Raw genomic sequence first — 16,701 nt, 5'->3', positions numbered from 1 at the left:
ATGATTATAAAGGGATTTTGGAGGGGAAGATGTTAGTAGAGTGTTATGGAAGCTCAGGAAATTCAGATGGGAAGGGTCTAGTGAGGAGAGGAAGAAAGAAGAATTTTTAAAAGTGGAGGCTTGCTAAATGTGTGAGGAGTTTTGAAGAAGGGATGTACTTAATGGAGAAAAGTGTAAAGAAACATGGCTTTGGAAAGGGAATTTTGGAGGGACTCTCTGTGACAAACTTGTGAGGTGGGGCCCCTGTGAGCCTTGTGGAGTTCAGCAAGGCCAAGTGCAAGGTCCTGCACATGGATTGGGGCAATTCCAAGAGCAGATGGAGGCCAAGCAGAGAATGGATCCAAGAGCAGCCCCGAGGAGGAGGAGAAAGACTTGGAGTGTTGGTGGCTGGCAAGCTCAACATGATGATGTGGACTTGAGCACTTCTGCTCTGGAGCCAGGCTGGCAGAACTGGGGGTGCTCACCTGGAGAAGGCTCCAGGGAGAGCTCAGAGCCCCTTCCAGTGCCTAAAAGGGGCTTCAGGAGAGCTGGAGAGGGACTTGGGACAGAGGCATGGTGTTCCAGGACAAGGGGGAATTGCTTCCCAGTGCCTGAGGGCAGGGTTGGATGGGATATTGGGAAGGCATTCTTGTCTGGGAGGGTGGGCAGGCCCTGGCACAGGGTGCCCAGAGCAGCTGTGGCTGTCCCTGGATCCTTGGCAGTGTCCAAGGCCAGGCTGGACAGGGCTTGGAGCAACCTGGGATGGTGGAAGGTGTCCCTGCCCATGGCAGGGGGAGGCACTGGATGGGCTTAAAATCCATTCCCACCCAAAGCATTCCATGATTCTGTGATACATTCAGCAGTGTTCAGGGGGCATCCTGAAGTATAATTCAGGTTTTTGGTGACTTTCTGAGGTACAGTGAGCTGCCAGCTGCTGTACTTAACATCACTAGAAACCAGCAATGGGTTGTGGGTTTTTTTTTTTTCTGAAGAGATCTGGATGAAACTTGATTTAGAAATGAAAAGGTCAATCTCAAATATTGAGGAGTATATTCAAAAACAAAGACTCCAGATGTTTGTCTAATAGGGACATCAACTGCTCACAAACAATTTGCAAAAAGGAAATGTCTGTTGACATGGAATTTTAAAAAATATTCAGAGTAGATTCCAGTGGAGCTTAATCTTTTTTTGTTGTATTGTGCTAGTTCTGCTTCTGGCTTTTTTATTCTAATTAATCAGTGACAGTGGTTAAATTCGCCACTTAATAATGAAATTTGGATAAGAGTGAAATATGGTGAAAGTTGCATCCTGTCCAGTGTTATTGTAGGGATAATGCAGAATAATGCTTTGGGACAAGGCTACTGGGAGCTTCTGTTGCAGTGCATTAGGAGAACGTTGTGTGACCTTTTTAAAAATGTTTTTGCTGCTGTTTTTCTACATTTTCCAGTGAGGTGTCTCTTTGTCACCTGAAGCTGCATTTGTCTTTTTTAACAATTAGACACCAAAGCTGATTTTTTCATAGCTCTTTTTCATAGAATCATTGAATAGTTCAGCTGGAAAAGCCCTCAAAGTTCAACTCCAACTGGTTCTCCCAGCACTGCCAAGGCCACCACTAAACCATGTCCCCAAGTCTTACATCCACATGGCTTTTGAGTTCCTCCAGGGATGAGGACTCCATCACTGCCATGGGATGTCTTTCCAGGGATGGAAAACCCTTTCAGTGAAGAAATTTTTCCAAATATCCAAGCTCAGCCTCTCCTGGTGTAACTTGAGGCCGTTCCCTCTCCTCCTGTCCCTGTTCCCTGGAGCAGAGCCCAACCCTCCTGGCTGTGCCCTCCTGGCAGGGACTTGTGCAGAGCCACAAGGGCCCCTGAGCCTCCTTTGCTCCAGGCTCAGCCCCTGCCCAGCTCCCTCAGCCCCTCCTGGTTCTCCAGGCCCTTCCCAGCTCCCTCAGCCCCTCCTGGTTCTCCAGACCCTTCCCAGCTCCCTCAGCCCCTCCTGGTTCTCCAGGCCCTTCCCAGCTCCCTCAGCCTCTCCTGGTTCTCCAGGCCCTTCCCAGCTCCCTCAGCCCCTCCTGGTTCTCCAGACCCTTCCCAGCTCCCTCAGCCCCTCCTGGTTCTCCAGACCCTTCCCAGCTCCCTCAGCCCCTCCTGGTTCCCCAGACCCTTCCCAGCTCTGTTCTCTTTCCTGGATATGCTCCAGCTCGTTATGTCTGTGTTGTATGTCTGGACAGAATGCTCAGGGCTCTGCTGGAGTAGCTGATCACCTTGAGGTCTGCAAGACCTGCTGCTGAGCACACCACCACTGTTGATGGACAGACAGACAGACCCCACCATCCCTTCACAGTTTGGATCCAGCAGGATTCCTGCTGTGCTCATCAAATCCTCTCCCTCAAGCCTGAATCCTTCCAGGGAGATGCTCCCTGGAACAGCTCAGGACCTCTCAGCTTCCCCACAGCTCCTGTGTCTGCAGTGTGTGACAGCCCTGTGAATCAGCTGGCACAAGGCACAGCCAAAATGAGTTTCATTTAAGAGCCTTTAAGAGTTTCTACCCTGAATCAATTGGAATGTTCTGACAAATGCTGTTGTCTTCAGCGTTTTTTAGTGACTGTAGATCAGCAGACCCCTTCAGGATTAGGGAATAAGTAGTTTTTAAAAAACAAACCTTGTCATTCCTTGGATGTTTTTACTCTAGGCCAGTGTCAGTTAACAGGGAAATTTCATGAGTGTGTTTTGATGTCTATTTCTAGTTTCCAAGCAGCAGCTTTCTCTTTTGAAGGGTAATTTAGTTAAAATCGGTGCAGGAGGACAGTTTTAAATGTAGGAAAGACTTTGTTTGGTGTAAATTGATAGTCAGGGGATTTTGAAATAGGATCTAAATGCTGAGGGGTGTTGATGCCTCTGGAGATCAGATAAATGAGGCTGAAGCAGTGTGATAGTTGGCATATTCCGTGTGTCTCTGGTATTCCTGTACCTTGTTCCAGTATTTCCTAGAGACCAGAGATGGGGGGATCTCCCTTCAAACAGTGTCACTGCACTGATTGGTACCTTCTGTGCTGCTTCTTGGGAAATGCATTGGCTCATCCTCATTCTGGCTTCTTCAGAGGAGAATCCTGCTCACAAATCAGCAATGTGAAGGATATGGAAATTGTGTAAATGGGTTAGGTTTAGGTGACACTGTGTTTCTCTCAAAAATTGTTGGAGTATTTCTGTACCAAAGGTAGAAGTGAAGGTCTTGTCATGGTTGAACTGCTTGAGAGGATAAATCTTTGCTCACAGTGAAGGAAAGTGTAGGTCAACAAGTGCCTCCTGTTCAGTAGGTTCAAAATGATGTAGAAAATGGATATATTGTGAGGTGACAGTTTGCTGTGAACAGAAAGTGCCTTTCCAGGATGCTGAAAGTAAAAGCTGACAAGTGTGGAAAGATCTCCTAATGGTGAGAGCCAGGGGGAATTTCAGCTGCTATTGTATTTCCAGTTAAATTTTCTCCAGTCTCTGCATGCATTTCTTTGCATTTGTTGACATGGATGAATTTACCCAAAGCTTTCAGTGTCATGTTACCACAGAAGTATTTTTTGTAGGAGTTTGTGACACCTCTGACTGTTTTTTTTGGATGTGATGCAAAAGTATATGAGCATATCAATGTAAAACTTTTACCCTGTGCTGTTTGAAGTGTAGGAACTGAACTAGTCTCAAATATTGACTTCTTCCCACAGATGGTGATACAGTTTGGAAGACACATCAAGTGACTTGAGGGGCTTTTTGTGGCAAATATTGTGATGTTTACAGACTTGATATCTAATACAGTGAGTGTACCATGTCCTACTGCTGAGCAGTTGCAGTGGTACAGATGCTCAGTTGTAGGAGATTCCTGGTGCTGCAAAAGCACATAGGGAGAAAGCAGCTGTCCCTGAAAGAAACTTGGATACTGCAGACGTAGCTCGGAGCCAACTCCCTAAATAGTGCAAATGCCTACAAAAGTAGGGACAAAGACAGCAGATGCTGGAGTGAACTAAATGAAAAGTATCCTAGGCTGATCCTAAATATCACAGGCTAATGGTTTATTTTCCTCTCTATTTAGTAGCATAATGGTTTAAAATGTTCTAAGCCAGTATTCTTTCACCAGAATGTTTGAGAGAGACTTTCACATATGCCTAACTGACATCCCCAGTGATTTCCACTTAGGCAGCCTAAAGCAAAAAAACCCTGTTGAGGGAGCAGCACCTCAGCTTTTAAAATAATTTATTTTTAAATAAACATTTTGGGAAAGCAAAAAAAAACCCTGTTGAGTGAGTACCACCTCAGCTTTTAAATACTTTATTTTTAAATAAACTTTTTGGAAAAGGTTTTCGGCTTTTAAAGCTAACTTATGTGCTCATGCTACCTTGTGTGCCTCAAGAGTTCTGTCCTCTTAATCTTGGTTTATTTGTCTTTTTCTTTTTTTTAACTTTGACATTTTTTTAAGGAAAAGATCATCCATATTTGAAAACAGCTTCAGGTCTTAAGTTACTCAGTTTCCTCACTAGGTGCCTGTATTTCTTGCTTCCAGCATGAAAAAAAGCCCAGAAAAGCAGCCAAACTTCAGTTATTCCTCACACCAGGTGTTTGAATGTGTGGAGGTCCTTTCCTCCACACGCTGCTGTTCAAGTCAGTCTCGTGGAGAAAGGAGCATTAAATAAATGCCTTGTGCCCAATGTTCTGGAGGCTGCACAACTTTGGCAGCCTTGGAGCTTGTGCATGCCAGTCTTCAGGTTATGCTGAATTTCCAAGCCATCATAAAGCTTTCAGTTGCAATGTAAAACTACTTTTAGTCCTTGAAGTAATGCATCAGGCAGGGTTGATTTGTGGCGTTTATGTTCCGATAAAAATCACCACTTCAGCTGCAGCTTATGATGAGTTTAATGCTCTGATCTCTGGTCTGGAATGGAACTTTATTTTACTTACATGGCTTTATTAGGACATTATTGCATCATCCTAATGCATTTTGCAATTCCCTGTATATTGTAGATGAGGCAGGGTATAGTCATTCTTGGGTGGCTGTGGATGCATCCTGAGGGGAAAATGACATTACAGGATTTTCAGGTAAAGATTTAGTGAAGAGGTTGATGTTGGTACAAGGAATTCTGATTTATATCCTTTTGGCTTTTAAAGACACAGAAATATGCACCTGTGAGATGGCCAGCTGGAATGCCAGGACCCCAGCATTTCACACAGAAGGGATTTAAAGAAAAGGATTATAAAGAAATAGGAGAATATGTAGAGGTGGAAGGAAAACTTAACTCTTTTTGCCGGTGAGTGAAAGTAGCTTCACACACCAGTCAACTTTGCCTTGGGAGTACAGTAATGTCTTATTTCAGCTACACTGAGAGATTTGTTACATTCATGTTACATTAACGTTGCTCAGTCTGTGCAAATACAGAAATCCCTAAAGAAATATCACTTATCCCAGGGTGGTAACATAGGGGAAGCAGTCTCAAGTAGTACCACAGACAAATCTGTAGCTAACTTGTCTGGATAATTACGTGCTTGAAAATGTAGTAAGTTTTTGCAGACCTTGCTGCTGAGGTATTTCAGCAACTGGGCTATGGAGGTAATTGGGAATTGAGCTTTCTGGAGTGTCTCAAGAGAACTTTTTGGCACAGTGGCTGGTGCAATGATGTGTTGAGTTCAGATCTATCTGAAAGAGATTCGTGTGTTTAATAGGACTTAATCCTTGAATTTTCCAGGGCTTGCACGTGATGGAGATGTTACTGATAGTGGGCTCTAGGAAATTAAACAGCCAGCTTGCCAACACCTTCAGGTGCAAACTACTCTTTTGTCACACTCAAAACTGTCTTCACTTTCTCAGAAACATCTGAGAGCCTGTGGCTGTCAAGGGATTTAGACTTAGAATTTCATGTTTGTTTATCACCAGCTTCTTAAGGACAATTAATTACAAAAAAAAAAAAAAAAACCAACTTCCAAAAGTGTAGCCTTGATTGTAACCTTTGTGGCTAAACAGTTTATAAGCAACCAGTTAATTTTTTTCAGCTTTCTGGTCTGCCAGTGGGGCTGTAGCCCAGCTGAGTAGTTTGTGTCTATGGAAAAATCTCTCTTGGCTGGACCTTTGCTGGCCATTGTTACTGGTAATGAGAGGACAGAGTGAACTTGTGATGCATGCAAAAATGACCTCATTCAACATCCTGCAATTGTTAATGGGGTTAGTTAAATTCGGCACACGAGGGACGTTGTCCTGAGGGCCCATCTCGGAGCTGGTGAAAGCTCTGGCTCTCTGGTGCCTTGTCTGTTACATTTCATCAGCCTTGCTGAAAGCAAAGCTGAGCACTGGATGTGGAGCAAACTGACAATTTACTTGGTAAAATGTAAGAAGTTGAATTTTTTTTCACATTTCAGCAGTGTGAGCAGCGCTTTGTTTGCAGGTGAATTGTGCCTTTTGTTAGAAATAGCACAGAGCTGATGTCCTTTTGCTGCAAGGTCACCATGTACTGGGGTATTCCTTCAGTACTTCTCTTGTTTGCATTTGTAAGCTGAATCACAAAGGTTGGATGACTTTTACTTTTGACTGTAAACTAAAGCCTGCACAAGACCTTCATAGACATTCCTGCAACCTTCTTCAAATAAATTAAAGAATTACAGAATAGTTTGGGTTGGAAGGGTGGAAAGATCAACTCATTCCACCCCCTGCCATGCACTGGGACACTTCCACTGTCCCAGGTTGCCATCCAGCCTAGCCTTGAGCACTTCCAGGGATGGGGCAGCCACAGCTTCTCTGGGCACCCTGTCCCAGGGCCTCCCCACCCTCCTGAGCAGAGAATTTCCTTCTAACAGCTGATCTAAATGTCTTCCTTTTCAGATTAAAATTGTTCCACCTTGTCCTGTCACTATCTGCCTGTGTAAAAGGTCTCCCTTCATCTTTTTTTATAACCCCATTTTAAATACTGAGTGACCACCAATTATTTCCCCCTATTTGCGTGCTTGAAGATGTGGGAGCTTTTTCCCCTTCCCACTGGCCTTTAAGATGTTTTTCTGCAGCATAAGACCCATGGTGTTATGAATTGCTGGAAGGCCTTGATGATACCTTGGTGTGAGAGCAGGGAGCACAGGAGATCCAGGAATGTGGCTCCTGCACTGGCAATTCCTCTGGCAGTGGCTGCCAAAGCTGTTCCTGCACTGTAGGAAACTCAGGCAGCACAGCTGTCAAAGCACAGTGTTGGTGCTGTGGAAAGTTCAGCTGTGAGGACACACTTGGTCTTTAGAGGTGCCTTGGTCAGGGCACATCAGAAGCCAGAAGATTGTATATTAATTCATTCCTTTATGAAAATACTCTCAATTTAGTTATTTCTACAAGCAGGTGGCAGGGAGGCTAATAAATATTAATTTCATGAGAATAGAGCATTATCTGTTTGTTTTCATAGCACTGAGTCTGTGCTGTGATAAACCTGTGCTGATCCCTGGAGGATGGAGCCAAGACTTGGAGTCAAGTTTGTGTCAGACTGGAAGGGTTGAGCTGTCAAGGGTCATCAAATCCAGCCCAGTGCTGTCATAAGGATTGTGTTGTATGATCCCTGAGCCTGATCATTTGACTTATAAGCTCATTGAACCCTCTTTCAAAAATAGAACATCAGGCCATTTATTTTTTAATTCTAATTTAAGCAGAGAAAGTCTCTTTGTGGCAGGCTCAGCTCAAGGCCATGCAGCATCAACACTGGGAAATTAGGACTGTCCCAAATGTGAACATGCTTTTAGGAAGGGGAAAAAGAAAGCTTCACGCTGTTGAATTTTAGTATTTTCCCACCTTGAAGAGACGTGCACACAAAACTGTGTGCTGAAAGCTGCCTCTGACTTTAATCTGCTCCATCATGTCTGAGTCAGATGCCCAGAAAGGACTTTGCTGGTAAATCTATCCCGTGGCATCGCTGTGGGAGGGCACCAGTAAGCAGATTAGCCATAGCTCAGATTCTGTGTCAACTGCCTGACCAAGGGTGTCTTCCTGTCTTGGTTCTGCCTGGACTTATTAATAGTTAATTATAACTTTTTAATATCCAAACTTAATATTTATCGTAAGGCATTTCACTCTCTTGTGTGAAAAATTGTGTAAATTCATGGCTTTCCAGTACTGGTCCTGAGGAGTTTTCAGCATGCTGACTCTTAGATTCTGATCTATTTCTTAGGCTTCACAAAATATTTTTTGGCAGAACATATTTAATTTATATGTAACAGTTTTCTAGAGAAGCTGTGGCTGCCCTGTCCCTGGAAGTGTCCAGTCCCAGGGACTCCGAGCAACCTGGGGTAGTGGAAGGCAGGGGAGTGGGACTGGATGAGATTTGAGATTTTCAACTTTTAACATTCCACTATTCTTGCCATTATTTATTAAAGTAACAGATATTCCAACTTAATTTTAAAGCTCCTTTAGCAGTTCTAAAGAATATTTCTAAGAACATGCAAGTTCATCAGCCACAGAAAGGTTTGGGTTGGAAGGGACCTTAGAGATCACCAAACCCCTGCCATGGCCAGGGATGCCTTCCACTGGGTCAGGTTGCTCCAAGCCCCATCCAACCTGGCCTTGAACACTTCCAGAGATTATTTGCAGAGTAATTTAAAGAATGGAGTGTACATAGAGTATCCAAAAAATATTTTCTGGAGGTAAACTCCCATCTTATGGTCCTAGAAACATTCAGTCCTTTGCTGCGTCTACCCTGTGTGACATGCAAAGGTTTTTAGTTCTAGTATTGGAACTGTCTGGTCTTGGATATCAAATGACACAGGTGGCACTGATTTCTGCCATCATCCAGAGTAGGAAATTGGGATGTGCTGTTTGAGGGAGGGTCTTTCACAGTGCAGAAACCCTTACAGGGGGCTCTGAGCCCCTGCCATGTGCCTGTGCTGGGCTGCTCTGGCCTTGAGCACGGTTGTGATGCTCCCGTTGTGTGACTGGACGTGCAGGACCCTCCCTCTGGTGGTTTGGTGCTCCTGGCACATCATCAGTGATTTTGTGGTTGATAGGAAGGATACATCAGTCCCCAGCTCCTGTTTTGTGTTTAGGGACCATACAAATCCTCCATGCTACCATAAAAAAAGAATAGATGAAATTATTTTCTTACATTTCTAGCACCTTTTGGTTATGATAAACTTAAAATACCTTCTGTGAGTAACCTGTATGGGATGAAAATGTTTTATTTTGTTGTATAGCTGCAGTTGTTTCTCTTGCTGAATTCAGTGCTCATCTAGAGCAAAGCAAATCCTTGCTGTGGCTCAGATTAAACATTTTGGGAGTGCATTAGCTCTAGACTGGCATTGATAAAGCACTGACAAGCTCTAATCTTAAAGCACATGGACTTGAATTAATGCCAGGAATAATATGCATTTCCTTTCATTTTCAAGTTTGTGGAGAACTTTCCCCCTTTTTTTTGTTTTTATTTTGGGGGGGGTGGAGGAGGAAATGAATTATAGTCCAAAACTGGGAAATGAGAGCAATTAATCTCTGCAGTTGTGTGTAGGCAGGAGGGACTATTTGTTGCCTGACAGGCTGCTCTCAGGACTGGAAACAAAGTAGGTTGTTTGTGTCTTTTTATGTCCTCGTCCTAGTTTGCTTTAGGACAAGAGCATTTACCTCATGACGCTTATTTTTGAACTTCATACTGGAGGCAGTGTTCACATTCCACTCAGTCTTTTACAGGACCAGGAACGGAGAATTAGTCAGCTGTTCTTTGTTTTTATTTCCCTGACTCTTGAACAGGATCCAGGCTTGCTCCTGAGGTTTTTCATCTGGATTGGTCTGAATAAAACAGATTTTTCTTGCAACTGAAACCCCTTTATTTGCAAAAGGTTATGATAACCAGAAGAAGCCAGGCTCCCCCAGTTTTTGTTTGGGATGGGCAGTGGAACCGGCTTCCTGCGGTCATGTTCTCATTAAAGGAGGTTCATAGGACATTTATTTAAAAACAAACCAAAAAATGAAAGCTATCATGTTTGTGCCTTAATGTAGCATTCCAGGATGCTGTTGCTAAGATGATGCCTGCTGATTCTGGCATAAATAGTGGTTTGAGCAGACCCTACCCTAAGGAGTTGAGTCCCAATCCTTTCTCCCCTGTATAGGAACAAATCAATTATTCTAAGGAGGCAGTGTTGTCTCTCAGTGCTGTTGTGTTGCTTTTTGAAAACGTTTTGTAAGTTAGTCCTTAAGTGGGATAATTGCTTTCAGCATTTGCAAGTTAAATGAAGAAAGCTCTAATTAGATTTTATAAAGTGGCTTAGCATGTTGAGAAGGCTTTTCATAAAGTATACTGTGTATTCACTTGGCATTGCACAATTGAATTTCGTGTAGCACTGACGAAACCTAAAAATCCTATTTGGCCCTGGGTGCTTAAAGGATTGAAAGCCTTTCTTAAGTGCTCCTGGCCATACAGCCTCTCTTCCTTTCCCCACCATCCCACCCTCACCAGGGCATTTATCTGTGCTGTAGAGACCAGAGGAGTTGCATCAACACCAACCTGTTTAAAGAAGAGCCTTGGAGCTGGGCATAAAGCTTGGTATTTTGTAGCACTTCCAAACAGGACCCTGCACATGCTGTTTAATCTGTTTTAGCTGTTATTGTGCTGTGCTGATTGTGTGGTAGGGCTGGGTGGCACAGAGCCACTTTGTTCAGGTCACTCCTGGCTCTGTGCAGGCACTTATTGAGTCCCACACAAGCCCAGCAGTGCCTGTGCTTAGCAGTTTTTGGTATTGTTTGGTGTCCTGTAGGTTAGAAATGTGATATGCTAATGCTTTCCTCTTGCCGTCACAGCCTTGGCAGCAGCTGAGGCACTGGCCAAAGCAGCCTGACACACTTATTGCCATCTGAATAAGGACTTAGCCCAGTCACAAGCCCCTTTCACGTGTGGTTTCTGCAGTGTGTGTGCCAGGAGCTTTCTGATGGGGGTTGGAAGGAGTGCCCAGAGGCAGTGTTTGTTCAGGTCCTTGGGGTGCTGTTGCTGGATGTGGCTTTCAGAGTCTTATGGAAGATGGGCTCTGTTTGGGGAGTGACACTCTGCTACCTCAGTCAATCAGGTCGTGAAGCTTCGTCTGCAAAAACGTGGATTCCACATGTAAAAACTTAGAAGAAACCAGATCTAAAGTAAAGTACTTAATTATAAATTCACAGAATGGTTTGGGTTGGGATGGACCTTAAAGACCCTCTAGTTTCACCCCTCTGCCATGGGCAAGGACACCTTCCACTAGGCCAGGCTGCTGAGGGCCCCATCCACTGGCCTTGAACACTTCCAGAGATGAGGAGTTTTGCACAGGTTTGTTATGAGTTCAGACAGTCACAGAAACAACTTGTCAAAACTGTGACTTGGTGAGAAGGCCTGAATTTGAAGAAGGGCTTAGAGATCTCTAGTAAGATCCACTCAGCCTGGGACATTAATTAATGGATCATGATCAGCCTACATCCTGACAGGAGGATAAAAGGGCAATGCCCTCTAGCCATGCTTAATCTCTTCACCCTTGGGTTAGAGAGTCATCTCTGTCATGGTCACTTTTTCTCACTCATTGCTTTTAAAGAGTCAGATTCTTTGAACACTTGTGGAATCAACAAACCTTCCTGTTTGAATTTTCTGGATTGCTGTGTCCATGGCAAGCTGTGGCAGAGTGTTCCCCTGAACAACAGGCTGCTGTTGTAACCACATGGAGCACAGGGCTTTGGATGAACCCTCAGAGCCACCCACGGGCACTTGATTCATCACATGTGCCTTGAAGCCTTTTACTCTTTTGTAGTGTCTTTGTAACTGAATTCTGTGGTTTTTTGAAGTACATATGAGCTGCAAGGGCTGCCATGGTCAAGCTGAACTCAGAAGTGAACACAGATTTGGACTTTTCCCCTTTTCTGCCTTAAATGTCAAGCCAGCATGTATCACTGTTAATGGAGATATTTACTCATTTTGGTAAACAGGCTAAGGAGGAAACTTTGGCAGGTTCCTTGTGACCTTGTGAGTGGTGTGCAGGCAGAACTCCAGTCTTCTTGGAGAACAGGTTTCAAATTGGATGAAGTTTCTTGTATTACAAGAGACAGTTTTTGGTAGAGCTGAAGTTCTTGCATGAACTTGGGGTGATGAAAATTCTGTGTCTGTAGAGATGAAATGTTTAACTTAAGAGCTCTTTAAGAAAGCAGATTATTACTGTGTGAGATGTGGCTAGGATGTAATTAAAGAAAAAAAGGTATTTTCCTTAAATTCTTTCCTCGTTTTAAAACAGTCCTAGGAAATCTGTATGTTGCATATTTAGTGTAGCAACTGTGGTTTTGGTGCCGTTGCCTTGAAATGGGTGTTGAGTTGTGAAGTGTCTAAGCCTTGTGTCTCTGCTCAGACACATTTTGGTTGATGGTGTAGCTTTTCATGGCAAGGCAGATTTGGAAATTGCTGAATTGGAGATTTACTCCTGAAAGTGCCAAAGACACTATTTGAACAAATTTGAGAGGATTTAATTTAGTCCACATAGAGGTGAGAGATACTTTGTATTTTCTAGGAACAAAAGTAATTGTGTTGTTGCCTTCTATGTAATCTTCCTTCATGACCAAAGGCAATCAGTGAGTTTTTTGCTGCATTTCAGGATTTTATGCTAATATTTCACTGCTATCAGTACTTTTGTATTCAGAAAATAAAATTATCCTAATTACCGTGAAGTAACTAATCCTCAAAGCTGTAATCATTGCTGACATAATGCTTCATATTTATAAAATATGAACAATTGAGTTCACCTCTTCACATGGTCTTTTGAGTTTCTGTAAACAGTTTCCTGGAACCATTTCTTAATCAAGAAATTGAATTCTGTAACATGAATAGTAAAGGCTTTTGGCAGCAGAGATGTAATGCTTCCTTTCTTGTTTTATCCAATTTAGTGATGTGCATTCCATTAGTGTACTTTAAATTTCAATAGAATTTAAGTAAAAGGGTACAGTTATCAAGATTTTTTCATAAGACATTCCACATAAGGTAGTACACAGAGCAACTCTTGTGCTGATTATTTGATGTGATATGGCTTACTCTTCTTTAACTATAAGTCTTCAATAATCATTTTAAAGATTTGCTATATCCTTGCCTACTTGCCTAATCTTTACTTTTCAATGGTTTTAAATAGATTTTTTTGTATAGAATCCAGAGTGGTTTGGGTTGGAAGGGACCTTAAAGATCATCCCATTCCAATGCCCTGCCATGGGCAGGGACACCTTCCACTATCCCAGGTTGCTGCAGGCCCTGTCCAACCTGGCCTTGGACACTTCAGTGATCCAGGGGCAGCCACAGCTGCTCTGGGCACCCTGTGCCAGGGCCTCACCACCCTCACAGGGAAGAATTTTTTTCCCCATATCTAATTTAAACCTGCCCTTTGTCGGTGGGAAGCCATTCTTTGTGTCTTGCACCCAACTGTGTCAAAATAAACTACAGAATTTATCTATATTAATGATATGATGTTTTTAATCTGATATCTTGCACATAAGGCTTTGCAAGTGTTGATTTCTAATGTTTTGGTGTACCAGAACATCACTCTCGTGCTTCAAGAAGAAGCATATGAAGGCCCTTAAAAAGAGATTTGGGATGCAGAAAGGAAACTGGCCAGGCCTGCATAATCATCATCATCATAATGTCATTAAATAAATTACTCCATGATTTAACTTGAGCACTCCTGGATGGATTAAGCCCATAATAATTTCACATGGGGCACTCTGTGTGTTTCTCTCGAAGATCATAACTCAGGGCAGTTTTGCTTACCGTGGGAAACTTTCTTTCAGCTGGAGCCTGGGAGGGCCATATCTGTTTGTGAAGGACAGGGAGTGCTTTTGTTACCTTCCCAGAGCCATTATGGGATATGATTGCTTGGGGGAGTGTCTGCTTATGATCTGTTAGAAAACAGCCTATTAATAAAACAGAGCCTCTTGTAATAGAGCACTTCTTAATCTTCTTCCTGTGTAGTTATTTATAGGCCGTGACATCTTAATTTGCCTCTCATGTGCATCGACTTCTGTTATTTTAAAAGATCAAGTAGTTTTCACACGCCTCTGAGGATCACTTCTGGGAGAAACTGTCTGTTTTCTAAGGAATCTGACAAAAAAGGTTCAAATCAGAAGTTTGTTGTGACAAATGCATTAAGGGTTTTGCTGGTGTCTTTCTAAAGGACAGAAGTTATGGGATATGCTTTTGTAATTAGTATGTATTTGATTACAAGCAGATTTTTTTGAATTCCCCAAGGATTTCTAGCTGGTGCTAATACTTAATTTCCCTTAGTAACCTACCTGGAGCAATATTAAATCCATTACTCTCTTCATTTTTGTGGTGAAACTGTCTGTTATCTAATGAATCTGACAAAACAGGTTCAAATCATATTTGTTGTGACAAATGCATTAAGGGTTTTGCTGGTGTCTTTCTAAAGTTATAGGATGTGCTCTTGTAGTTAGTATGTATTAATCATGTATTTGATTACAAGCAGATTTTCTTGAATTCCCCAAGGATTTCTAGGTGCTGCTAAGACTTCTTTTCCTTTAGCAATCTACCTGGAGCAATATTAAATCCATTACTCTCTTCATTTTTGTGGTGAAACTGTTTTCTAATGAATCTGACAGAAGGTTTCAAATCGTAACTTTGTTGTGACAAAAATGCATTTAGATTTTTTGCTGGTGTCTTTCTAAAGGACAGAAGTTATAGGATGTGCTCTTGTAGTTAGTTATATATTAATCCTGTATTTGATTACAAGCAGATTTTCCTGAATTTCCCAAGGATTTCTAGCTGCTGCTAATACTTGTTTTCCCTTAACGACCTACCTGAGCAATATCAAATCCATTACTCTCTACATTTTTGTGGTCCTTTGCTTTCTCAGAGCGGTCCCAGTGCCAGGTCCTGTCACAAGATGTGCATTGACATCCAGAGAAGGCAGATCTACACCCTGGGGAGGTACCTGGATTCCTCTGTGAGGAACAGCAAGTCCCTGAAGAGCGACTTCTACCGCTACGACATCGACACCAACACCTGGATGCTGCTGAGCGAGGACACTGCAGCAGATGGAGGCCCCAAGCTGGTGTTTGATCATCAGGTCAGCCACACTCGTGTCACCACATTGCTCTTCACACAGAAAAGCAAGGCATAATTCTTCCCAAGAATATTTCTGGGTTTCACATTCTCTGAACTTCACAGAAAGGAAAAACGATTCTTATCATTTGCTGTGTTTGTGCAAAATTAGAATGCAATATGGAGATTGGTTACTCAAAGTGATGGTGCTTTGTTTTCTTGGCCTGTCAGGGCCAAATGTGTAGCCCCACATTTCTCTTCACAGAGAAAAGCAAGGCACAATTCTTCCCAAGAATATTTCTGGGTTTCACATTCTCTGAATCTCAGAGAAAGGAAAAACAATTCTTATAATTTGCTGTGCCTGTGTTTGTGCAAAAGTAGAATGCAATATGGAGACGGTTTACCCACAGTGATGGTGTTTTGATTCCTTGGCCTATCAGGGCCGGGTGTGTGTGTGTCAGGACTGTCAGCTGAGATTCTGTGCAGTGTGTGCAGAGCTGAGTGCTTGGGAGATTCAGTTTAGATGTAATGTAATACAATGCAATATAATATAGACTAATATAGTATAATAAAGTAATTAATTAGCCTTCTGATAAGATGGAGTCCTCCTCATCATTTCTCCCTGCCATGGGGGTCATCCTGTTTCAATACACTCATCCTCCTGCTGCAAGTTCTCAGTGTTTAAAAGTCAGTTTTGATTGTAGTCTCTGTGATTTTGAGGTGCTGTAGCAGGTAACAGAGCAGGGATGAAGAGGGTGTGATCTGCACTCAATTAAATCCTGATAGCATTGCTGCTCAGTGCCACTGGCTGCTGGTGCTCTAATCAAACCGAGTCAGAAGAATCATAAAAACCTTTGCAAACAAATGCATTTTATTAAGACACGTTTTATTAAAGCCCAAAGCACAGTTCATCTGGTTTTAATCAGTCTCCTTGAGCTGGGTTTGCAGATATGCCTTGCCTGGAGGGCCTTGGGGAGCAACTTTTAAACTGTGTATGGTACCTTTGGAAGAATGCTCCAAGCAAGCTGCTGGACTGAGGCCAGCACAGGAGCAGGATCCTTTCCGAATTGGTTACCTTTAAAAATTGTAGATTATGCTTTCTTTGTAGAGCTTAAAACACCTTAGAGGAATGGCTACTAATTCTTTAAAAAGTCACATCTGTCCACGTGTTCAAATTGGAAACTTCTTTCTTCTTTACTTATGTTGTGTTCAGTGGCTTTTGTCTACTTGAAAAAGGTATTTTGTTCTCAATTGATTTTTTTTTTTTATGAAGCATTGCCAAGAAACAGCACATCAGGACTCATTTTTAAAGCAGCCCAAGATCAGCTTTTATTGGTACTGGCTGTTTTGTAACCAAAGCTGTTGTTTGCCAGCACAATGTGCCTTTCTGCTGACACCGAAAATTAAAGATACACCATGTCTGCAGAACAAAAGCCAATCAGTCTTTCTGTTCTATTAATAACCTGTGCCAGTCTCCCAGGTGTTGGGGAAGAGGCACAAGGAAATTGTCAGCTGGCAAAGCTACTCTGGGTACCTTGCTTGCCTCTTGAAATGATTCCTTTTTTCCCTGTTGTGTCTCTCAGGGATGAAGGGCCTCACTGACTTCTGTCAGTCTGCAGCTCTTCCTCTTCTCTCCCTCAGCACCTACTGCAATGGCAGTTTTTATTTAACCTTCAGAAATGTGCTGCACT

The 16,701-nt window shown here is 42.8% G+C and overlaps 1 protein-coding gene across 3 annotated transcripts in view; it reads left to right on the top strand.

Annotated features, from left to right (window-relative positions):
- MKLN1 (muskelin 1) overlaps positions 1 to 16,701 on the top strand; it is a 97,150-nt gene that overhangs the window by 53,976 nt on the left and 26,473 nt on the right. For all 3 annotated transcript variants that reach the window (XM_059471971.1, XM_059471973.1, XM_059471972.1), the window contains one exon: positions 14,823 to 15,035. In XM_059471971.1, coding sequence (XP_059327954.1) covers positions 14,823 to 15,035 — 213 coding nt within the window. The remainder of the gene's footprint in view (positions 1 to 14,822; positions 15,036 to 16,701) is intronic.

Source organism: Ammospiza nelsoni, chromosome 5, assembly GCF_027579445.1.
Source record: "Ammospiza nelsoni isolate bAmmNel1 chromosome 5, bAmmNel1.pri, whole genome shotgun sequence".
Lineage (NCBI taxonomy): Eukaryota > Metazoa > Chordata > Aves > Passeriformes > Passerellidae > Ammospiza > Ammospiza nelsoni.
The sequence above is the reverse complement of the archived record's forward strand: the minus strand, read 5'-3'. Positions and strand labels throughout refer to the sequence as shown.